Consider the following 17780-nt stretch of genomic DNA (forward strand, 5'->3'; position numbering starts at 1 on the left):
TGGCTGCTTCGCGCGACATAAAAAGGCGCGGGTAGTGCATCCGAGCCATCCGCGTTTGCCGTGAGAGAGACAGTGATCTTCGTCTTGTACTTTTTCGTACCTCGCGCCGATTTAGTACAGGCGGAGCGAGCGGGCGTCATTGCGTAGCAGAGCCTTATTTCGTCCATGTTGTAGATATTTGTAGGCTCGTAGAGATATCGCAGCTGCTGGCACCCGAGAGCAACAGATACAGGGTCAGCAGATGCCGCTTCTCCAGGAAGTTGTCTTGAGCGTAGCCGATGCCTTTGCTCAAACGCACTGAACCATCCGCTCGCAAAGTCAGGTCCCATGCATTGCATAGCTTTCTTTGAATATCACGAGCGTTCATTTTGATCAATTCCCGTGAAAGACATACACACTGAGCTTCAACCTTTTGAATCCACTCCCACAGCTGGGCTTCTAGCCTCGATAAGACCGCTCGCGGTGGTTTACGCCGCCTACCATCACCATACGCCTCGCTCATGATCCTGGTAGCGCTCTTTAGATATCGGAGACCGTAGTCTGGGCAAGCGACCGCTTTAATTTGTACGTGACTTTGGCCCAGGCTGCCATCTCTTCCTGCGTCATGTCAGGGCGATCGTTCGCTTTCTTGGTGAGACCGCGTTTGTGCTCGATCTTCGTCCAGCTCCCCATGTCTGCTGTCCAGATCAAATTATGTTGTGGCGCGCTGGATGCGTGCTGGCGAACGCGCAGTAGGTTACCGAAGACTAGTGATTATATCGTCAATATCAGGGCATTTGATCATACCAGTCCCGGAAGGGACAACATTTACTGTAATTTAGCATAAGCAGAAACGTATTTGCACGTATGCCGTCTCGCTGCAGCAATAATGTTGTTAACGTCGATGATGTCAGCAGCGAGAATCACGACAACTTGACCAAAAGTGGGCGGATGTTAATTTTTTCTCGGAATTACACAATATCTGTCAGCACTGGTGCCCACGAAGTTTTTCAGCTGAAGCCAACTATTTTTATCGCACTACACAGCTCCATGCCAGGAATGCAAACTTGCTCCCGCAAGATAACTTTGAGCTCGTCCGCCTCTAGCATAGTCCCAGCAACATTACTGCCCAAGACTACATGTCATCTAGTTCTAATTAGCCAAAACACAATATATATTTTCACGCCTGAGGACTGCGAATCCAAGATAATATCTTATTATATATTAATAATTGACTGGCCAAAATGACTACCATATTATGGTAGTCGTTTTGGAGTCAATATGTAGCATGTGACAATTTGGCACTATATTTTTATAAATCGAATGACAATCCACTACTTATCTGAATCGACGTATGAGTTGCTGGCCTTGGCGCTGCCCAAGGTGGAGCTGCACGCACACATCCACGGGCCCATAAGGCCGTCGAATTTGGAGGAACTGTTGCAAGCTGAAGCGAAGCTGAAGGGTACAGAGCCGCTGCGACTCCCGAAGAATCTGTAGGAAATGTAGAATCGAGTAGATGTGAATGACTTGGATTGAACGCGTGCCAGACGCGTTTCGGCCCCCGCCGGGGCCTCGTCAGTGGCTTTACCAATCTCGAAGTGAGAACTAACCAACCATCCGCTAGCTAAGACCTATCACTATGCCTAGATCCTTCTAGAACCTTCCATGTGCCGTAACATAGGATACTACTCTGGAGTCGATGTACGTGCACATCTTGCACTTCCAACACTCCCCCTCGACGACATGAGTCGTAGCCGTCTTGGTCACGAGTGTACAGCCATCGGCTGCTCTCCGCATGATGCTTGTCAGCTGCAGCCTCTTCACTGCATACATTCTTGTAGGGTTTACCACCTGCGCGCTGGCCAGCGTAACCGTTGCTGCCGCGATCGCTAGGTTTCCCGGCTCCCTCATGTTCACCACCACGTCGTCCCTTGACACCTTGTAGCCGTCCTTGAGCCTTGCTTGAGCTTGTTGTTGTTCTCCTTCTCGATCGACCTCTTTCGATCCACCACTCACACCACTCGAAACCACCTCCTTGTGCAGAACTCGGCCGTCCTTTTCCCGAACGCAAAGAGCGACTGCGTGTCCACCGCGCACTTGTATGTTCCGCTCCCCCTGTCGTCGGAGCCCGTTGCTTCCGCGACGACTTGAGCGTGATCTCCTCCAGCGCGTATTCCGCGTACACCGCAGTGCCCATACCAAGCCGTTTGGGCTCATAACCTGTAGGAAATGTAGAATCGAGTAGATGTGAATGACTTGGATTGAACGCGTGCCAGACGCGTTTCGGCCCCCGCCGGGGCCTCGTCAGTGGCTTTACCAATCTCGAATTGAGAACTAACCAACCATCCGCTAGCTAAGACCTATCACTATGCCTAGATCCTTCTAGAACCTTCCATGTGCCGTAACATAGGATACTACTCTGGAGTCGATGTACGTGCACATCTTGCACTTCCAACAGAATCGCAGTAGTTTTTGCGATGAGCTGGTCCAAGTGCACCAGAGCCTTTACTCGAACAGCACACTGAGAAGATTGGCGCGACACAGAGGGAAGTCGTTGTGGGGGTCATCATAGGGGTCGCCTTCATCGACCGTGTACGAGAACATGTCGTCGTTGAAGTGCTCCGAACTCCAGCTGAGAATAAGCACGTCGAACTTGGCGAAGCCATCTCCTCATTTCCCAGTCATTGAGGCACTTACATGAAGTGATGAATGCATCTTTCACACGCTCCATCAAAGGTCTTAGCTCATGACGCATGTACGTCGAGCTCCACTGCCTGTTCGCTCGATTGCGATATGGATTTACGAGGTACACTTCATACTTTTGACGCCTTGATGCTGCCCCGAAATCCGACTCGCTTATAGCCGCTAGGCGACGTAACAGCTCCACTGCGACAGAGTAAAGCCTTGGGTGGCCATTCTGGAGGCCACCGATGCGAAGATCAAGCTCGAGCGACTTACCAGTACACCGACTCTCCGCTATCACACGACGCATGTACTCGAAGACTTCATCTCCCGTGCACATAACAGGCACGTTGCTCTCTGTCAAGGCAAAATACTTCAAACCACTCAGCTTGAGAAGTGCTGTGTCCGTGAAGGTGTTTATAACCTTCATCGACTTTATCGCAAAATTGGAACAGTTCCGGATTGCGAACCTTTCAAGAAGCGGGCAGTGAGTAGCTGCTGCTTCCCAGAAGTCGTCACCATATCGCTCAATGGTAAACAGTCGAGTGGCATAAATTGTGTACTTTTGTAAGTCAATTTCAACCTTGAGATCAGTCAAGCCTGGACAGCCTTTAAACGCCGCCTTAATATCTCTGGCATCTTTTCCGTGGCAGTGCGTGATCACTTTGTAGTCGCTTCACCACATTGCTTCAAGTATTCCTTCCAGCTCCACAGCAAGTTCGCGGTAATCGTGAGTTTCTTCAGTTGTGGTTTCGGATACTTGCCAAACACACGGAAGAACGGGTCTGCGAACGGTACAGGAGACCAGTGAAATCCGCGCAACGATGTACACGTTTTGTTAAATTCTTTCCAGGTCTCCAACGAGATCATTCATTTGTCGTCACATCTGACACCATCGTGATTATGAAAACTTCGTTCAGCTCCGTCCAGGTACTCGATGTTGGGGCAAAACTTGATGACATGCTCGAGAAACTCGGTACTTGTGTGGTGACGCTTGCCATCGTTTCTCGATGGCACCGTTAACTGTCTTAGTCCGCCACGATTCCCTTGTACGTAAATGTGCGCCAACGCACCGTAGAGCTCCTTCAGCACGGCCTCTATCTTTCTCCCCTTTGCAGGTTTCTTCCAGTCCGGCTTTCGTGGCAGAACCAGAGCTTCCAGCTGCACACAGTGCTTCCCCGCCGCCCTCAATAACAGAGAGAGATGTTGACTCTCCAGTGGCACAAGCTTCAGATCAAGACGTTCCAGCTCATGGAAACTCCCCAATAGTGAATCCCAGTCTACCTTGAGCTCTTCTGTCTCCTTGGTCACCCGCAGCTGTATTTCTCCTTCTGTCCAATGCACACGCGAAGATCGCGCACAAGGAAACTTCGATGTGAAATCTCGTTTCGGATGTTCATAAGTTCCTCCTCGGCCCCATGTTTCAGCTGGATTTTCATTGTTTCTTGCTGGACTGTGTTGTTAGCTGTTGCACTGAGCGTGCCCAGCTCTTGGAGACCATTGCCATCTCGTTCAGACTTTTCCAAGCCGGCGAACGCTTGTTGGGGAGCAGGCCTGGGCTGTAGCGGAACGTGACGAACTCCATGACCAGAGAGAAGAGCGTCAGCGAAGCGTGACTTCAAGAAGGAGAACTGGTTAAGAGCATAATCGAACTGCATAGTCTATAGAATAGTTTTCACAAAGCGCATGACCATCAAGCGTCCGAGCTCGTCGGAAGAGTCTAGGTCGCCCCCGCCGGCACCTTCCAGCATGTCGCCGCCCTTGCTGCCTTTATCGCTCTTCTCTCTTGTGATTGAATTCCTCATGTTCAGCTACACGCCGAAATTGGGGCCTGTGCGCCGCGAATTTTCCGGCAATTACCTAAAAGACGTGGCGCTCGTGTCGAAAAGCTGGTATCAGGCTGTAGACGAACTCGCGGCGCGTTATCGGCGCGACACGATGCAATTGACGTTGAAGTTTGGCTCGAGGGTCGAAGTTATGGGGATCCGGCGACAAGTTGAACTCCGAGGGCGCTCAGTGCGGGATCTCCGCATCCGAATGGGGCGCTCGGACGGCATGCGGTTCGTCACAGGAGTTTGGTGGTGGATGGAGAACCGCGAAATCCCGTGGGACATCATTTTCTCGCGAATGCCTGGGCTCAAAAGATTGGATTTGAGATTTATGCCACTCGAGAGTCCCCATTTGCCGATTTTGTTGGAGACAGCAGCGAGATTCTGCCTGCAACTGGAATACTTGGTGCTCCCCAGGAAACAGGATGCGAACGTGATGGTCAATAGTACTATCATTGGAAAAGTGATGAAGGTGTTGAGAGATGCGATGGCGAGATGGCATTTCAAGGGCAAGTGTGGGGGGTTGAAACAACTGACAGTGCCCACGAGGGAAGAGGAGGACAGAGTTCAGACCAGCACGAGATTTATTGAGGACATAGTTGAGTTCTGTCCGAATGTGAAATATCTGAATGGGTACAGCTTCGCTTTGGACGAGATGAACGATATAACGTGTGAGGAGAAGTGGATGATCTCGCTGGAGACCTGGGAGAAGTTCAACGAGACTTGCACTAGTTTGCGGGAATTCCACTGGGTCGTTGTGCCCTTTGCAGATCCATTCTTTCGAGTATTTGGAGATCATGTTAAGCCAAATTTGAAGAAGTTGACACTGACGTCGAATTTATCGTGGGACCGAGACGAGTATTTTACACGAGATGGGTCGACGGGCTTCTCCACCGAGAAACCTGGTTACGGGCTGCTTGCAAACGATGTGATTGCCATATTTAAGGGTTGTCCCGGGCTAACTGAGCTGGAAGTTGCTATCGACGAAGAGAAAAACATGAATGATCTTGCGCCTTTGCTTGACGCTGATATCTTTGGAGACAAATTTTGGGAGGCCGTCGCTCAGTCCTGTCCGCTGTTGCAATCTGTGTATGTGCACGACTGCTCTGCCTATGGAGGGAGTCGTATCGTCAGACCGATCGAAACATTCACGGATCGAGGGCTACTTGCACTTGCAGAGCACTCGCGCTTAGCTTCAATTGAGCTGTCGGCCGTGTGTTGCTCTGGAGATGGCGTATTTCAGTTCCTGCAGCGCTTCTTTAGAATGAAACACTATGTTGGAGGGAACCGCACACTTGACTTGAGTCTCGCAGGCCCAATTTACCACGACACTGCGCTGCCACATCCATTCTACCTCGAGCTTATGACACTACTAAAGCACCTCGCCAAAACAAGCGAAGAAGAATTGGGTGCGAGCTCGTGCAGCTTCAAGGCATCACTGAACATATTCAATCCGCACAGCGCATCGGTTGACAAGGATTGGAGTGTTTCCTACGTACGCGACGAGCTGAATCCTATCCTTGAAAAGGTGGCGAGCGCACATCCGTCTCTCGATCTTCATATCATTCTCTGCAGAGACAACGACGAAAGCTTTCGCCTGATTGAACACCTCGAGCTCGACTGGTCTCCTGGGTCTCAAGAGGGAGAAATATTCTTTGAGAATGAATATTTAGGGGACTCGGACAATAATGATGGTGGGAGCGATGAAGAGGATGAATTCTTCGATGATGAAGATGGTCCTCTCAACCCTCACGAGATTTTCTTTAGGCGCCATGCCATGTTCATGGACGACGAGTACGAGATTGTTCCAGCTGACGAAATCGATGAGGATGATGCAGTCTGAGCTGTCGTGAGGACAGCGTTCGGTATTCTAAAGATCAACAAAAAAGGCAACAAAGTCTGGCCATAAGATAGCATGCGTTTGGGTACTATAATAAACTGGCATTTCACGGAACTTGGTATTTTTATTAAATAAAATTAATTTAGGTTAATGATGATGATGCACATCACACGCTCACTTTAGTTCACTATGACAGGCCAGCAACACACTTGGCTGCTTGGTGTCGGCCTCGCAGTGGCGACAATCTCCCTTTGCGTCGCCATTCATGCAAGCGCCTTAATAACGATTGCAACTGCATGTGTAGCTGCTTATCTCCCTTCATACTTGGACGGCTCAGAGTACACGGGGGAGCGCTACTGGCCATGGTTTGCCACCTTCATCGGACACGGCATGGCGCACATTCCGGGGACGCTGGAATTCGAGGAGCCCATTGACGCCTCCAAGCAACACATCTTTTGTTCGCATCCACATGGACTGCTTTCCACCCACCACGGACTTCTCATGTCTGGGCAGACTGTTCCTCGTAAGTAAACGATAGACATGAAGTCCAGATCGGATCTTCCAAGTACAAATTGGAGTCTCACAGAATTAGAATTTACTCGATAACTGCGTTGACAGCATTCTACGAGACGGTACCGCTGTCTACACGACGCCACTTGGCTGCGTCCGTTTGTTTCCGGATACCATTCTACCGTGAATATGTACTCTGGTCTGGATGTGTTGATGCACGCCGTAGTGTGGCGGAAAAGGTATTGTGGACGTAAATCCTGCTGTCATTTTCAGACTACTGACAATGTTTGAGATATTGCATAGATGCTTCGAAATGGCAAGAGTCTGGTGATCTTAGTCGGGGGTATTGCGGAGCAGATGCTCTCTCAGCGTGGAGACCACACGATCTACGTCAAAAAGCGCAAGGGGCACATTCGCTTAGCACTGAAATACGGGGTACCCATCGTTCCCGGCTACGCGTTTGGAGAGACCGACCTGTTCACCCACTCAAGGTGCGTTTTCGAGTTGAAGTCACGAGCCGCGCGTGCTTTAACCAACTGCTGCTGGTGGTTGTATATTTGTGAAGTGTGCTGTTGTCGTTCCGCCAAACGATTGCGAAGAAGTTTTCTGTGGCGTTGCTGCTTGGACGTGGATACTCCAAGTGGTTGTTTTGGCTACCTCATAAAGGAGTGACCATCAACCAGGTCTTTGGCAAACCCATTCCAGTCTTGAAGAAGGACGACCCGAGTTCGGACGACATCGAAAAGCTGCATCACCAGTACGAGCGCGAGCTAGTGCGCATTTTTGACAAGTACAAGGAGAAACATGGATACGGAAACTGTACGCTGCATGTGCGCTAGAGTGATATGCATTTTGTATAGGTTTGTTTCCTAGCAGCTGAATGGAACTCCTTAAATGCAGTATTTCACACTTTCCCTACGAGACTCAAGCCACGTATAAAAACCTCGTCTTGTCCTCCTCGTGACGACGGAGATATTCTTTCTGGATGAGATTCTCAACGTTCTGCTTGATGGCGGTAGTAGTCGGTACGAATTGGTTGACTAGCATCTCCGCAACTTCATGCACCAACTGCGCCTGGCGGATGTCTCGACGCGTCTTCAGCACGCGAACGATCGCGGCCTGCAACGACATTTTACGATCTTCTTCCACTTCGCGAGTTGGGGTCTTGGCCACTTTCGGGGATTCAACTGGGCTGTTTGGTACAGCCTATTCATGAAAAGGAATGTAAGCCTGTGTGAATAAAAAAAGCACTGCAAATAACGTACCGATATACGAAGTTTCCGGCTGGAGAACCCGAAGTTGATTTCATACCTAGGATTCGCAGTATCACCATTTGAGGTCAAAATCTTTGCCTACATAAGTAGAATCGCCGTGCCGAAATTAGTTAGACGCTTTATCCACAACACCGTGCCTGGACGTGTCTACCAACCTTGACAAGGCTTGCCAGGTGGTGAGTGCAATCTTGCTCGGGAATATTCGTTAGCTGAACAATGTCAGATCGATTTATATCCTTCGCTGTGTTGAACTTCACAAAAAATGTAAGTATTCAAAAAATAAAATCAGTCGCAGCATACACGCACGTTACCTGTACGAGGACCAGCATCTGGTAGAAGCTGAGCAAGAACTCGTAGCGTTTACCAAAACAATGACTCTGAATCATTCCAAAGGAAAGGTGGTGGATCCACAAGAGTTTTCGGCCAGTGCTCCGTCCAGTGTAGAACTGTGTGAACAGGTTCGTATGGGCTTCCATGGCAGGTGGCAAAAAGATCTTGTGCTCTGCGGCAACACTCGATATTGGCCATGCTCCAGCTGTGAGAACGTCGCAGTGGTAGGTTACAGCGTGATGAAGATCAATGGCAGATGCGTTGGCTACATGCTCAGATCGCAGCTCGATGTCTTTTTCTTCGAGCCATGCTGTGAACGAATCCATCAATTCCTACACATGGACAAAGTCATTAGAATATGCTACCAGGTCAGGTTCACGCGAACCCATCTCGGACCTTGCTCAGCATTTTGTCCTTCATCATCTTCTGAAGTTTTGATACGAAATCGCATCCACAAATGTCCCGCAGCTTCTGAATGAGCAAGATTTCCATGTCGTCCGACGCAGACGTTCCTATAGCACGTTACCACTCGAGTTTTAGACGTTTAGCAAGCAACACTTGCTTTACGTATTCATACCCTTGATGAGACGCTTCGCCAGAAACTTTGAGTAGTATTTCTTGAAAACATCTTTGTCATCGATGAGGCAGAACACCACACTGATATTCTCGATTTTCTGCTCCAGCAAATCGTCCAGCAGAGGGGGTAACACCGATCGCGGAGACCCAGGCAGGAGTAGCGTTCGACTGCAACCGTGCTTCTTATCACGCGACATCAAGTAGTGCGTGTACCTGGCTAGCAATTCCGGAAGTCGCGGGTGCGAGTTGGCAAAAGTCCGACAAGCCTAGGGATACGGCAGTTAGCAAACTACTGGGAGGGTAACCATTTCGTCGGATAAACAAACCTGGTCGAGTGCTGTTCGCATTAATGGGTGGAACCCAAACGCGTCCTTGATCAGCTCGAAATACTTATTGCGGACCTGAACTAGCGCTTCAATGTATCCCTCCGGATTCTTAGTTGTCTCTTCTTGTTGGAACTTTTGAACAACTTCCATTCCACTTCGCTCAATGTACCTCTTCAATATATTCTGTACGTACCCATACATTATTTGAACATCAGACCATAAGTAAACGTTTCTAGCAGTAAACACGCAGAATGAAAAGCACCTTGAAAGATATCAGCGCATTCTCATTGGCCAACTCAGAGAACAGGGAGAACATTCGGTGTAGATCTTCTTTCTGGTTGTTAATCAAGAAGTTCTCGGCGTCCTCGCAGATCCGATCAGCATGCTCATCCACTAGGACGCGGCAGCAAGCCTGTCGAACTTGTATGACAGTGCTGTGATCAATAAAACAATACACATGCACATCAATCGATATACCCAATCACTATTGGCAGTAAAGCCAACCATGACTCACGTCCGATGCAACCGAGATTCACAGCGTCTCTGCTCTTGAGCACACAGAAGCTCTGCCTCTCGTAAGTATCCTGATATTGTAACTCTGGACAGCAACGTAATCGCCTTCGTCGAGTAAGACCTGGCAGCATCCTAAAAAAAAATTCCGTCGGCCAGATTTCTTAAAACTCTCAAAATGTTTGTAGCTCCTACCTCAAGAAAAGGCTGCTCAAGTTCTTCTCGATAAAGACTCATCTGATCCTGTCTGCATAGTCCTAGACTAAAGTATGTCTGCAAAGACACCATTCTTGTTGTTAGCATGGCACAAATCCTGCACTCTAACAAACATCGTTATGCTCACCTGGACTGTGCTGGCAATGCAGTCTCCATCTTCAAAGCACTCGCTTCTATCACGCCGCGCTGCATGAAATATGTGAATAATCGCCTTAACCAGACGCTTCTTGAGCTTTGAGAACGCGATGTCGTGCCAAATGTGAAGCGAAAGCTATGCAGCAAAATACAGTTAGTGACATCTCTCTTGCAGCACGCTGGGCTTACTTCTGTGACGGGATACACTCCAGGGACAGGAGCTTGGCCAGTTTCGCAGTGGGAATACGAGATCCAGTAGCGGTTCTGTACAACATTTCCACAGCGTAAGATATATGCACTTGGGCTTCAAAAGCAAGTTAACGGCCAACCAGGTAGCGGAAGAGTTCCGAAATATAGCTTGTTCCTGTGGTAAAAGCCTCAAACGAAGTGCAATAATGGTTCAGGAACTCGGGCTCGCCGTTGATCGCGTTCAGCTCCATCAAGATGGCCTCCACGTGCTTCACCAACAGCCCTCGCAGCCGAAAAAAAAGCATCTCCGCCTGTGGAGCTCCCGGATTCGTACAGATCTTGTAGATGCCACTACCAAGTCAAGCGATAACGTATGTCTTTCCACTTCAAGTATAATAAAAGCCAGATTGCCACGTCACGTACGAGTACATCTTGAGCCACTTCTCATTCGTCAGCGTCTGGGGCGTCCCAGTGACCAGCGATGCCAGTCGCGGTTGCATATCTTTCCATTCGTTTTCAAAGTTCACCTGCCCAATTTCAATGGATGCATGCGTGGTGTTCGCTCGATTAGACAATAGCAATGCGGCTTTATGCGTCCGCGCGGGGAGCTCTAATACATTTAGAGGAGCATTGTTACCGTTGAGGCCTTGAGAAGCGACATCTTTCTCCTCCTTAAGCGGCGTCTGATGCTCACTTCGATCCTACGTGCGTACTCCGCTTCCTCTTCAAGATCCGATACAAAGTTGCAGTGTACAGGCGACTACTCAGTGCGGAATGGCCAGTTGCAACTTGAGAGGGAAATACTCCTTCATCTTGCAACTGACTCGAACACTGGACTTTGACAGTCACTCTTCAAAATCATGATCGAGTCAGCGGAGCTGGCGCAAGTTGAGCAGGAACTGCGAGAGGTGGAGGAGGACTTGAACGTGCTTTTTCTGCGACAGAGTGAGCTACTCGAAAGGAAGAAGGAACTGTGTGAGCAGATTGAAGACAAAGCAGCAGTAGCGAACAACACTGATGAATCTGCACCAGAGTGGAAGGCACAGTTCCAGTGGACCGAGCAGATCCACACACTGCTCACAGACACCGTAAGTACATACATGTATACTAAGCAAACAAATAATAATAATCGAAGCTAACAGTGCAGGCTGCTGTAGTTTCACTTGCCGGGGTTTCGCTCGGTACAGGAGGAGGTGATCAACGCGACACTATCCAACCAAGATGTGTTCGTGGTCATGCGATCCGGAGGCGGCAAGAGTCTCTGCTACCAGCTACCTGCGCTGCTTGATGGGGTACAATAACAGAATTGTTAGTGGTGGAGTTGTAGCAGAATTGACGCACAGTATGACGTTGCAGAATTCTGGCTTCACTGTGGTTATTTCGCCGTTGATCTCACTCATCCAGGACCAAGCGCTGCTGTTCAACGACATTGCCGGGAGAGGGTCAGCGCGCCAGTTGTCTGCAGAGCAATCTCGCGGAGAAGCTGCGGCAATTTACAAGTCCTTGCTGGACTCTGACAGTACACTGAAGATTCTCCTTGTCACACCAGAGAAACTCATCAAGAGTAAACTCCTCATGTCGAGGTTGGAGAAGGCGTACCAGACTGGGAGACTCAAGCGCTTTGTTATTGATGAGGCTCACTGCTGCAGCCAATGGGGGCACGATTTCCGGAGTGTACGTTTACACTTAGGGCCTTCAGTGATAGGTTTATCTCACGTTACTCTTTTCTCTACGTGCAGGACTACGCAAAGCTCGGTATTATAAAGCGCCAGTACCCCAAAGTACCCATTCTGGCACTGACAGCAACGGCCACACCACGCCTGGCGAAGGATGTGAAGACCATTCTCGAGATTCAGCAATGTGTATCGTTTCGGACATCGTTTCTCAGAAGCAATTTGCACTATGAGGTAAGTGAGAACGATACAAGAAATGTCGCTGTAAGGTGCATGACAGCGTTGGTTGCTGTCCCGTTGCAGGTAAAGGAGAAACCAGCAAAAGATGCTGCAGCTATGGATTGCCTCGTCCGTCTCGTCAAGTCCTTTTCGTCGAGTGATACCGGAATCGTGTACTGCTTAACAAGAAAAGAAACTGAACAGGTGGCGCAGCACCTTCATCAAGCTAACATTCGGGCCGCATGTTACCATGCACATGTGGAGAAAAAGGAAGAAATTCACATGGCCTGGATTCGCAACAAGCTGCAGGTTGTGGTGGCAACCATTGCATTTGGTCTTGGAATCAACAAGCCAGATGTGCGCTTTGTGATTCATTTTACGCTATCCAAGGTGCGTAAAGGAATTCTTCTGTTGAGTACCTTGGTGCTTATTATGATCACTTGCGTTGTACGGAGTATAGTCTATCGAAGGTTACTACCAAGAATCAGGACGGGCAGGTCGCGATGGAAAGCCAGCCCGGTGTGTTTTGATGTATAAACCGTCGGACGTGCCACGCGTTTGCAACATTGTCCAGGCAGAAGTGGGTGGTATTCTTAGCATGCGGTCAATGATCAAGTACTGCGTGGAGCTTTCACAATGCCGTCAGTCTACCATGGCAGCGTACTTTGGGTTCGTAATTCGTTTTGTCGCAGTCTAAACGCTTGCATTTACGCATATGCTTGCTCTCGTTGATTTACAGAGAGGCTTTTGAGTCTGATGCAATATGTGGAGGAGGATGTGATAACTGCAAGCGAGACATTGACACGGAAGACAGAATTGATTTGTCGGAACACTCGAAAGCTCTCCTCTCAATTACTGAGGATGCGAAGAAAATGTAAGGGGACAATCTGATAGATGACGTAGCGCGATAAGCTTATCTTTGTTTCTACTTTGGTACAGTGAGAGGCGTCTCACGCTGAAGCAGCTTATCGATGAGTTCAGGTCCAGAAAATTTGCCCAGGAATGGACAAACTTGGACCCGAGCATAAAATCGATGTCTCGAGGTGAATGTGATACTCTTGTTGTCAAACTGCTGCTGAGGTAAGCATCTACCTTGAATGATCAATGTCATGCAGTGCAATGTCTAACTTTTGCTGGCCGTACGATAGCAACGTTCTTCAACCCGAGATCGGCTACACAGCGTACAGCACGATCTGCTATTTGGTTTCAGGTCCTCAAGCGCAACACCTGAAGAAGGACAGATTTCAGGTTCAACTTCCGCGGTATCTTATCGTGACCAAGGGTTCGGAGAGTGCGGGCTCTAATAAGTCGCTGAAGAAGAGAAAGCGGTCGCCTGAGATTATTGAGGTTGACTGATCAGCCCTTTGTCTTTGAAGTTCAATAGATTGTCACTTCGTTCCTGAAGTAGCATGATGTAAGTATTGCTATCGCTGGGTAATGATCAAAACGGCCCGTCGAAGCAGAAGGAAACCTGAGAGACAGCAAGTGTCGGCTTGTTTTTGATCGTTGCGAGTCGTTCACGGTACTGAAGCCCGTAGCTTACTGGTGTACCCGAACGCGAAGGAAGAGGTTCTGGTGGGGTGGGAGGTTTGATAGATAACTTCTGGCTGGAGTGACCTAGCATCATTCGATGAGCTGCTGCCACTTGCATTGGCCCCGGCACTCCCAAAGGTTTCTTTTCAGCAGATGTCAACAGCAACGCTTTGTCCGTTCCGGAAAACCCGAAGCAGTCTCGACCAAGTTGCTCTTTTTTCAGGGCACCATTCAGCGGTGGGAGTACCACTCCATTGCTGTCTGTTTCTGGTCGACGATGCTGAAGTGGGGCCGTGAATCGCAATTGTAGTTCGTCTATATGCTTCTGGGACGCATCCAACATTTTGCGATACTTTGAATCTTGCTGTGAGCTGGAAGGAGGATATATTCGAACAAAGTCAATCAGTGGTTCTTGGTCGAGTACTTTTTCGGAGTCTTCATCTTGTGGTTGACCATTGTTGGGTACAGGGGCGAAGGCGAAGATGCTTTTACCATACTTTAGCTGGAGACTGCGATTCAGTTCCTCCTGATTGTCAACGTATTTGTTCAGAATGGTGTCAAGATGATGCAGTCGGTCCGAGTTGAAACGGGAATAGTAACTGGAAAGCGCTTCACGAAGCTGATCGGTATTCAATGGCAACTGAATTCCCTTATCCGCATCGTTTGCAGCTTTGGGAGAACTTGTCCGTGGTGATGGCGGGATCAAAGGTGGGAGCTCACTTTTCTGATTGTCACTAATTGTCGAGGTAACTACTGGAGCAGAAGTCGACATACCGCCGTAAAGCCTCTGTTGAAGTGCGCGAGCATGCTCAGTATCATGTCGCTCTTTGTCGGTGCTAGAGACATTAAGTAGATCGAAAGTCTGAGAAATTAGCGGTTCCTTCACGCTCCAATCCAGCTGCGAATCGCAGCCAAAACTTGGCAAGTGGTTGACTTCTAGCAGCCAAGGCTTCAGTTGCTCGTCGATTAGCACATCCATGCCCAACAAGGCAAAAGAGCAAGAAGGCGGTGTCGATGATCCAGCTGGAGAGGAGGACGCACTCGTGTCGCCACCAACGCTTACGCCACCACTACTAGGTCTAGCCTTTTTATTGTCGAGTCCCAAGCTCATTTCACTATTCTGAGAGACAGATCTGGATGCTGAGTTGGGGCGGCGCATATACTTCGCAAAGGTCGATCTATATTCCTGTGCCAGGGTAGGCTGCACAGATAGGATGGTCTTTAGACAGATATCACTGATTTGGTCCCAGATTTTGTCCACCTTCTCGCTTGGTAGTTTTTCCCTCAGCCAGGTGAAGAACCATTTGAGAGATCGTTTACTGCCTGTGCCTTCAGTATCGCCTCCTCTGTTCACTTCAAAGTTGTTGGAGTGTTTGTTCACGGCATAGTTGGTGAGATGCATGAATCGATGCTCAAGGTTTTCTGCATTGGGAACCACGTAGTCAGCTGTACATATTCGCACTAAACCGTCCTTGAAAATGTAGACGCGAAGTGGCGAACATGAAGTCACAAGGACGTAAATGCGTAGATCAAACTTCTTGTCGTCAATGAGCAGAGGCCGAGCAACGTATTCCTGAGCAACAAGGACGTCTCCCCGTGGTATTTGTGCGAGTGTTCGAGTGAGAAACACGCCACGTCCTTGGCACATGTGGTCGGGTTTCACGATGAACGTGCGCTGACTTTCGCCTTTCGAGTTGAAATTCTGCTGGAAATCGTACTGGTCGAACGGCAAGATCCATGTCCGAGGAACGAAGCCATACTCAAGTGGGAAAAGTTTCTTCATGCGCTCGAGATTTCGTGCTAGTTTGGACTTGCATGCCAGGTTGGCCATTCCTGGAAAGTGATTCACCTTCTGATACGGTAGCAGTGTCTTGAATGTCGGGAGGATGTCGGGCACGTCGATCCAGTGAATATTGCATACGGACGGCTTACCTTCGGGTTTGCCGTCTGTCACGAGCTTCCAACCTCGAGCTCGCGCTACACGGCGCACCACCTCGTACCTGCACAGGGTCACATTTATCCGGACACGCTTGATATGTCGCTTTGACGTTTTCTTGCCCTCCATCGTCGCTGCTGTGCAAGAAGAAGAGGTGCTAGTACGCTGTTGTTTGTTGACTCAAGAGAAACCACAGTTCTGACTTGCACACTATAAATACGAGCTCCCAAGAACGTCGCATCACTGCACTCACAGCGGAGGTAGTTAGTTATATTGTCAGCTCGAACGCAGCGTCTGTCTGTAACCTTTTACCACCTACAGCGCGCTCCTGATGATGGCGTCGAACTCGGGCTTGAGCGACGCTCCACCCACCAAAAAGCCATCGACATCTTTCAACTTGATCAACTCTTGACCCTCCGTAGATGATCCGCAGTGTCTCCGCCACGTCAGTTGACACGTTGCTGGCAATCCACTGCCTTAACTTCTGATGAGCTTCTTGTGCCTGCGCAGGGGTGGCGACCACGCCCGTGCCAATGGCCCACACAGGCTCATATGCAACCACCAGACGCTCCCACTCCTTTTCGCTGATGATAGCTGCCAACGCCTTCGTCTGCCTCGTCAGCACCTCCAACATCTGACCAGCCTTGCGTTGTTCCAGCGTCTCGCCGATGCAAAAAATGACCTGGAGACCGAGATCAAGCGCACGCTTCGTCTTCTTGGCCACAACCTCGTCCGTCTCACCGTAATACGCGCGGCGCTCTGAGTGGCCCGTGATGGTCCACGAAATGCCGTAATCCACTAGCTGTTCGACTGCGATCTCCCCCGTGAAGGCGCCGAGCCCAGTGAGACTCACATTCTGCGCGCAGACAGCGATGTTGCGCTGAAGCAGGCGCTGGACCTGGTCCAGGTGGAGCGACGGAGGTGCCACGATCACATCCACTTGGGAAGGATCCACGACAGTCTTATTGAGGATGGCTACAAGGGCATGGACAGAGCTGCGAGTCCCGTTCTTTATAATAGACAAATCAGTGTTAGAGATTCAGCACAGGTAGACATAGGCATATCGGAGACGTACGCATTTCCAGTTGCCACCGATGAAGTACTTGCGAGGCATCTTGTAGACTACAAATTGAACTGAGGATGCAGAATTTATACTCGGGAAACAATTGTTGACGTCAGCTTGAAAACACGCATGACTAGGATTTTGTATGCTTGTTTGTGGAATCGAAGGTGACTCTTGTTTATGGCAAGTTGAAGTGGTTTGAGGGAGAAATACTCGCCAAACTGCCGAGTATTCTGCTTGAAAAAGCTGTCCATCCATCCAATAGCATTATCAGCGGTACCAGTTGCCCCTAGAGAGTGCTCTTTTCGTGGGCCAATGGCTCTCAACAATTCCACACGCCGTTCTGCTTTAAGGTAAGAAACAATGACTTTATCTCAAACACGTTGCATAACTTGGTCAGGTTCGATGCTGCTCAAGTGGACCCGTGTGCGACTCAGCATTGGTTGTCACTTCATCCGGCGTGGAATCACAACAGTCGAAACTACTGCCTTCTTCGTTAAAAAATAGGCACTTGCTGCCGCTGGATACATGTAGTGCCGGATAATCACTACAGCTACATCCGCCACCGCCACCAAAACCAGCGCAACGAGATTTAATGCTCTTGAAAGCAGGACCGCTCATCACAAACCCGGCAATAAACAATAACATTGTACTAATCGCACCAGCGATCATCACCACGTACCCGACAGCCAGCACAGCATCGACGTAGACGTAGATAACTCCGTGGGTAGCTTCATCATTGCCCAGAATTTGGTCGAGTCTTCGAAGGTCGAGTATAAACCACACGACCAACACGAGTTGAAAACCTAAGGACGTTCCGAAGTCCAACACTGGAACAAAACGGAAGATTACATAGAGCATGGATGATGCAGCGCCTACGAGTAAGAAAACCATCGTTCCATCACTATAAATCTTCAGGAATTCGTAATCTTCCACTATGTACATCCGAGGCAAAAT

The 17780-nt window shown here is 49.3% G+C and overlaps 7 protein-coding genes across 7 annotated transcripts; 3 read left to right on the forward strand and 4 right to left on the reverse strand.

Annotated features, from left to right (window-relative positions):
* Positions 1–2487: 2487 nt before the first annotated feature.
* Positions 2488–3186, reverse strand: PITG_03072 (uncharacterized protein; the record flags this gene model as incomplete). Its single annotated transcript, XM_002906126.1, has 3 exons — positions 2488–2648; positions 2680–3021; positions 3135–3186. The coding sequence occupies 3 exons, from the start codon at positions 3184–3186 to the stop codon at positions 2488–2490; spliced, it is 555 nt and encodes a 184-aa protein (XP_002906172.1).
* Positions 3187–4350: 1164 nt separating this feature from the next.
* On the forward strand, positions 4351–6336 carry PITG_03073 (uncharacterized protein; the record flags this gene model as incomplete). Its single annotated transcript, XM_002906127.1, has 1 exon — positions 4351–6336. One exon carries the CDS (start codon positions 4351–4353, stop codon positions 6334–6336), a length of 1986 nt encoding a protein of 661 aa, XP_002906173.1.
* Positions 6337–6522: 186 nt separating this feature from the next.
* On the forward strand, positions 6523–7682 carry PITG_03074 (diacylglycerol acyltransferase, putative; the record flags this gene model as incomplete). Its single annotated transcript, XM_002906128.1, has 4 exons — positions 6523–6856; positions 6952–7082; positions 7147–7334; positions 7409–7682. The coding sequence occupies 4 exons, from the start codon at positions 6523–6525 to the stop codon at positions 7680–7682; spliced, it is 927 nt and encodes a 308-aa protein (XP_002906174.1).
* On the reverse strand, positions 7657–11142 carry PITG_03075 (Cullin family protein, putative; the record flags this gene model as incomplete). Its single annotated transcript, XM_002906129.1, has 15 exons — positions 7657–8049; positions 8109–8195; positions 8273–8368; positions 8429–8779; positions 8844–8959; positions 9025–9289; positions 9350–9532; positions 9612–9783; positions 9864–9994; positions 10055–10132; positions 10203–10346; positions 10400–10474; positions 10540–10750; positions 10823–10926; positions 11037–11142. 15 exons carry the CDS (start codon positions 11058–11060, stop codon positions 7768–7770), a joined length of 2319 nt encoding a protein of 772 aa, XP_002906175.1.
* Positions 11143–11264: 122 nt separating this feature from the next.
* PITG_03076 (ATP-dependent helicase, RECQ family protein) lies at positions 11265–13647 on the forward strand (the record flags this gene model as incomplete). Its single annotated transcript, XM_002906130.1, has 9 exons — positions 11265–11487; positions 11557–11691; positions 11756–12073; positions 12139–12306; positions 12376–12681; positions 12752–12960; positions 13031–13165; positions 13231–13371; positions 13440–13647. The coding sequence occupies 8 exons, from the start codon at positions 11635–11637 to the stop codon at positions 13645–13647; spliced, it is 1542 nt and encodes a 513-aa protein (XP_002906176.1).
* Positions 13648–13732: 85 nt separating this feature from the next.
* On the reverse strand, positions 13733–15889 carry PITG_03077 (tubulin polyglutamylase, putative; the record flags this gene model as incomplete). Its single annotated transcript, XM_002906131.1, has 4 exons — positions 13733–14235; positions 14317–14543; positions 14595–14847; positions 14941–15889. The coding sequence occupies 4 exons, from the start codon at positions 15887–15889 to the stop codon at positions 13733–13735; spliced, it is 1932 nt and encodes a 643-aa protein (XP_002906177.1).
* A 186-nt stretch (positions 15890–16075) lies between these two features.
* Positions 16076–16894, reverse strand: PITG_03078 (triosephosphate isomerase; the record flags this gene model as incomplete). Its single annotated transcript, XM_002906132.1, has 3 exons — positions 16076–16165; positions 16206–16769; positions 16836–16894. 3 exons carry the CDS (start codon positions 16872–16874, stop codon positions 16076–16078), a joined length of 693 nt encoding a protein of 230 aa, XP_002906178.1.
* Between the last annotated feature and the right edge of the window lie 886 nt (positions 16895–17780).

Source organism: Phytophthora infestans, genomic scaffold (assembly GCF_000142945.1).
Source record: "Phytophthora infestans T30-4 supercont1.4 genomic scaffold, whole genome shotgun sequence".
NCBI classification, from domain to species: Eukaryota; Oomycota; class Peronosporomycetes; order Peronosporales; family Peronosporaceae; genus Phytophthora; species Phytophthora infestans.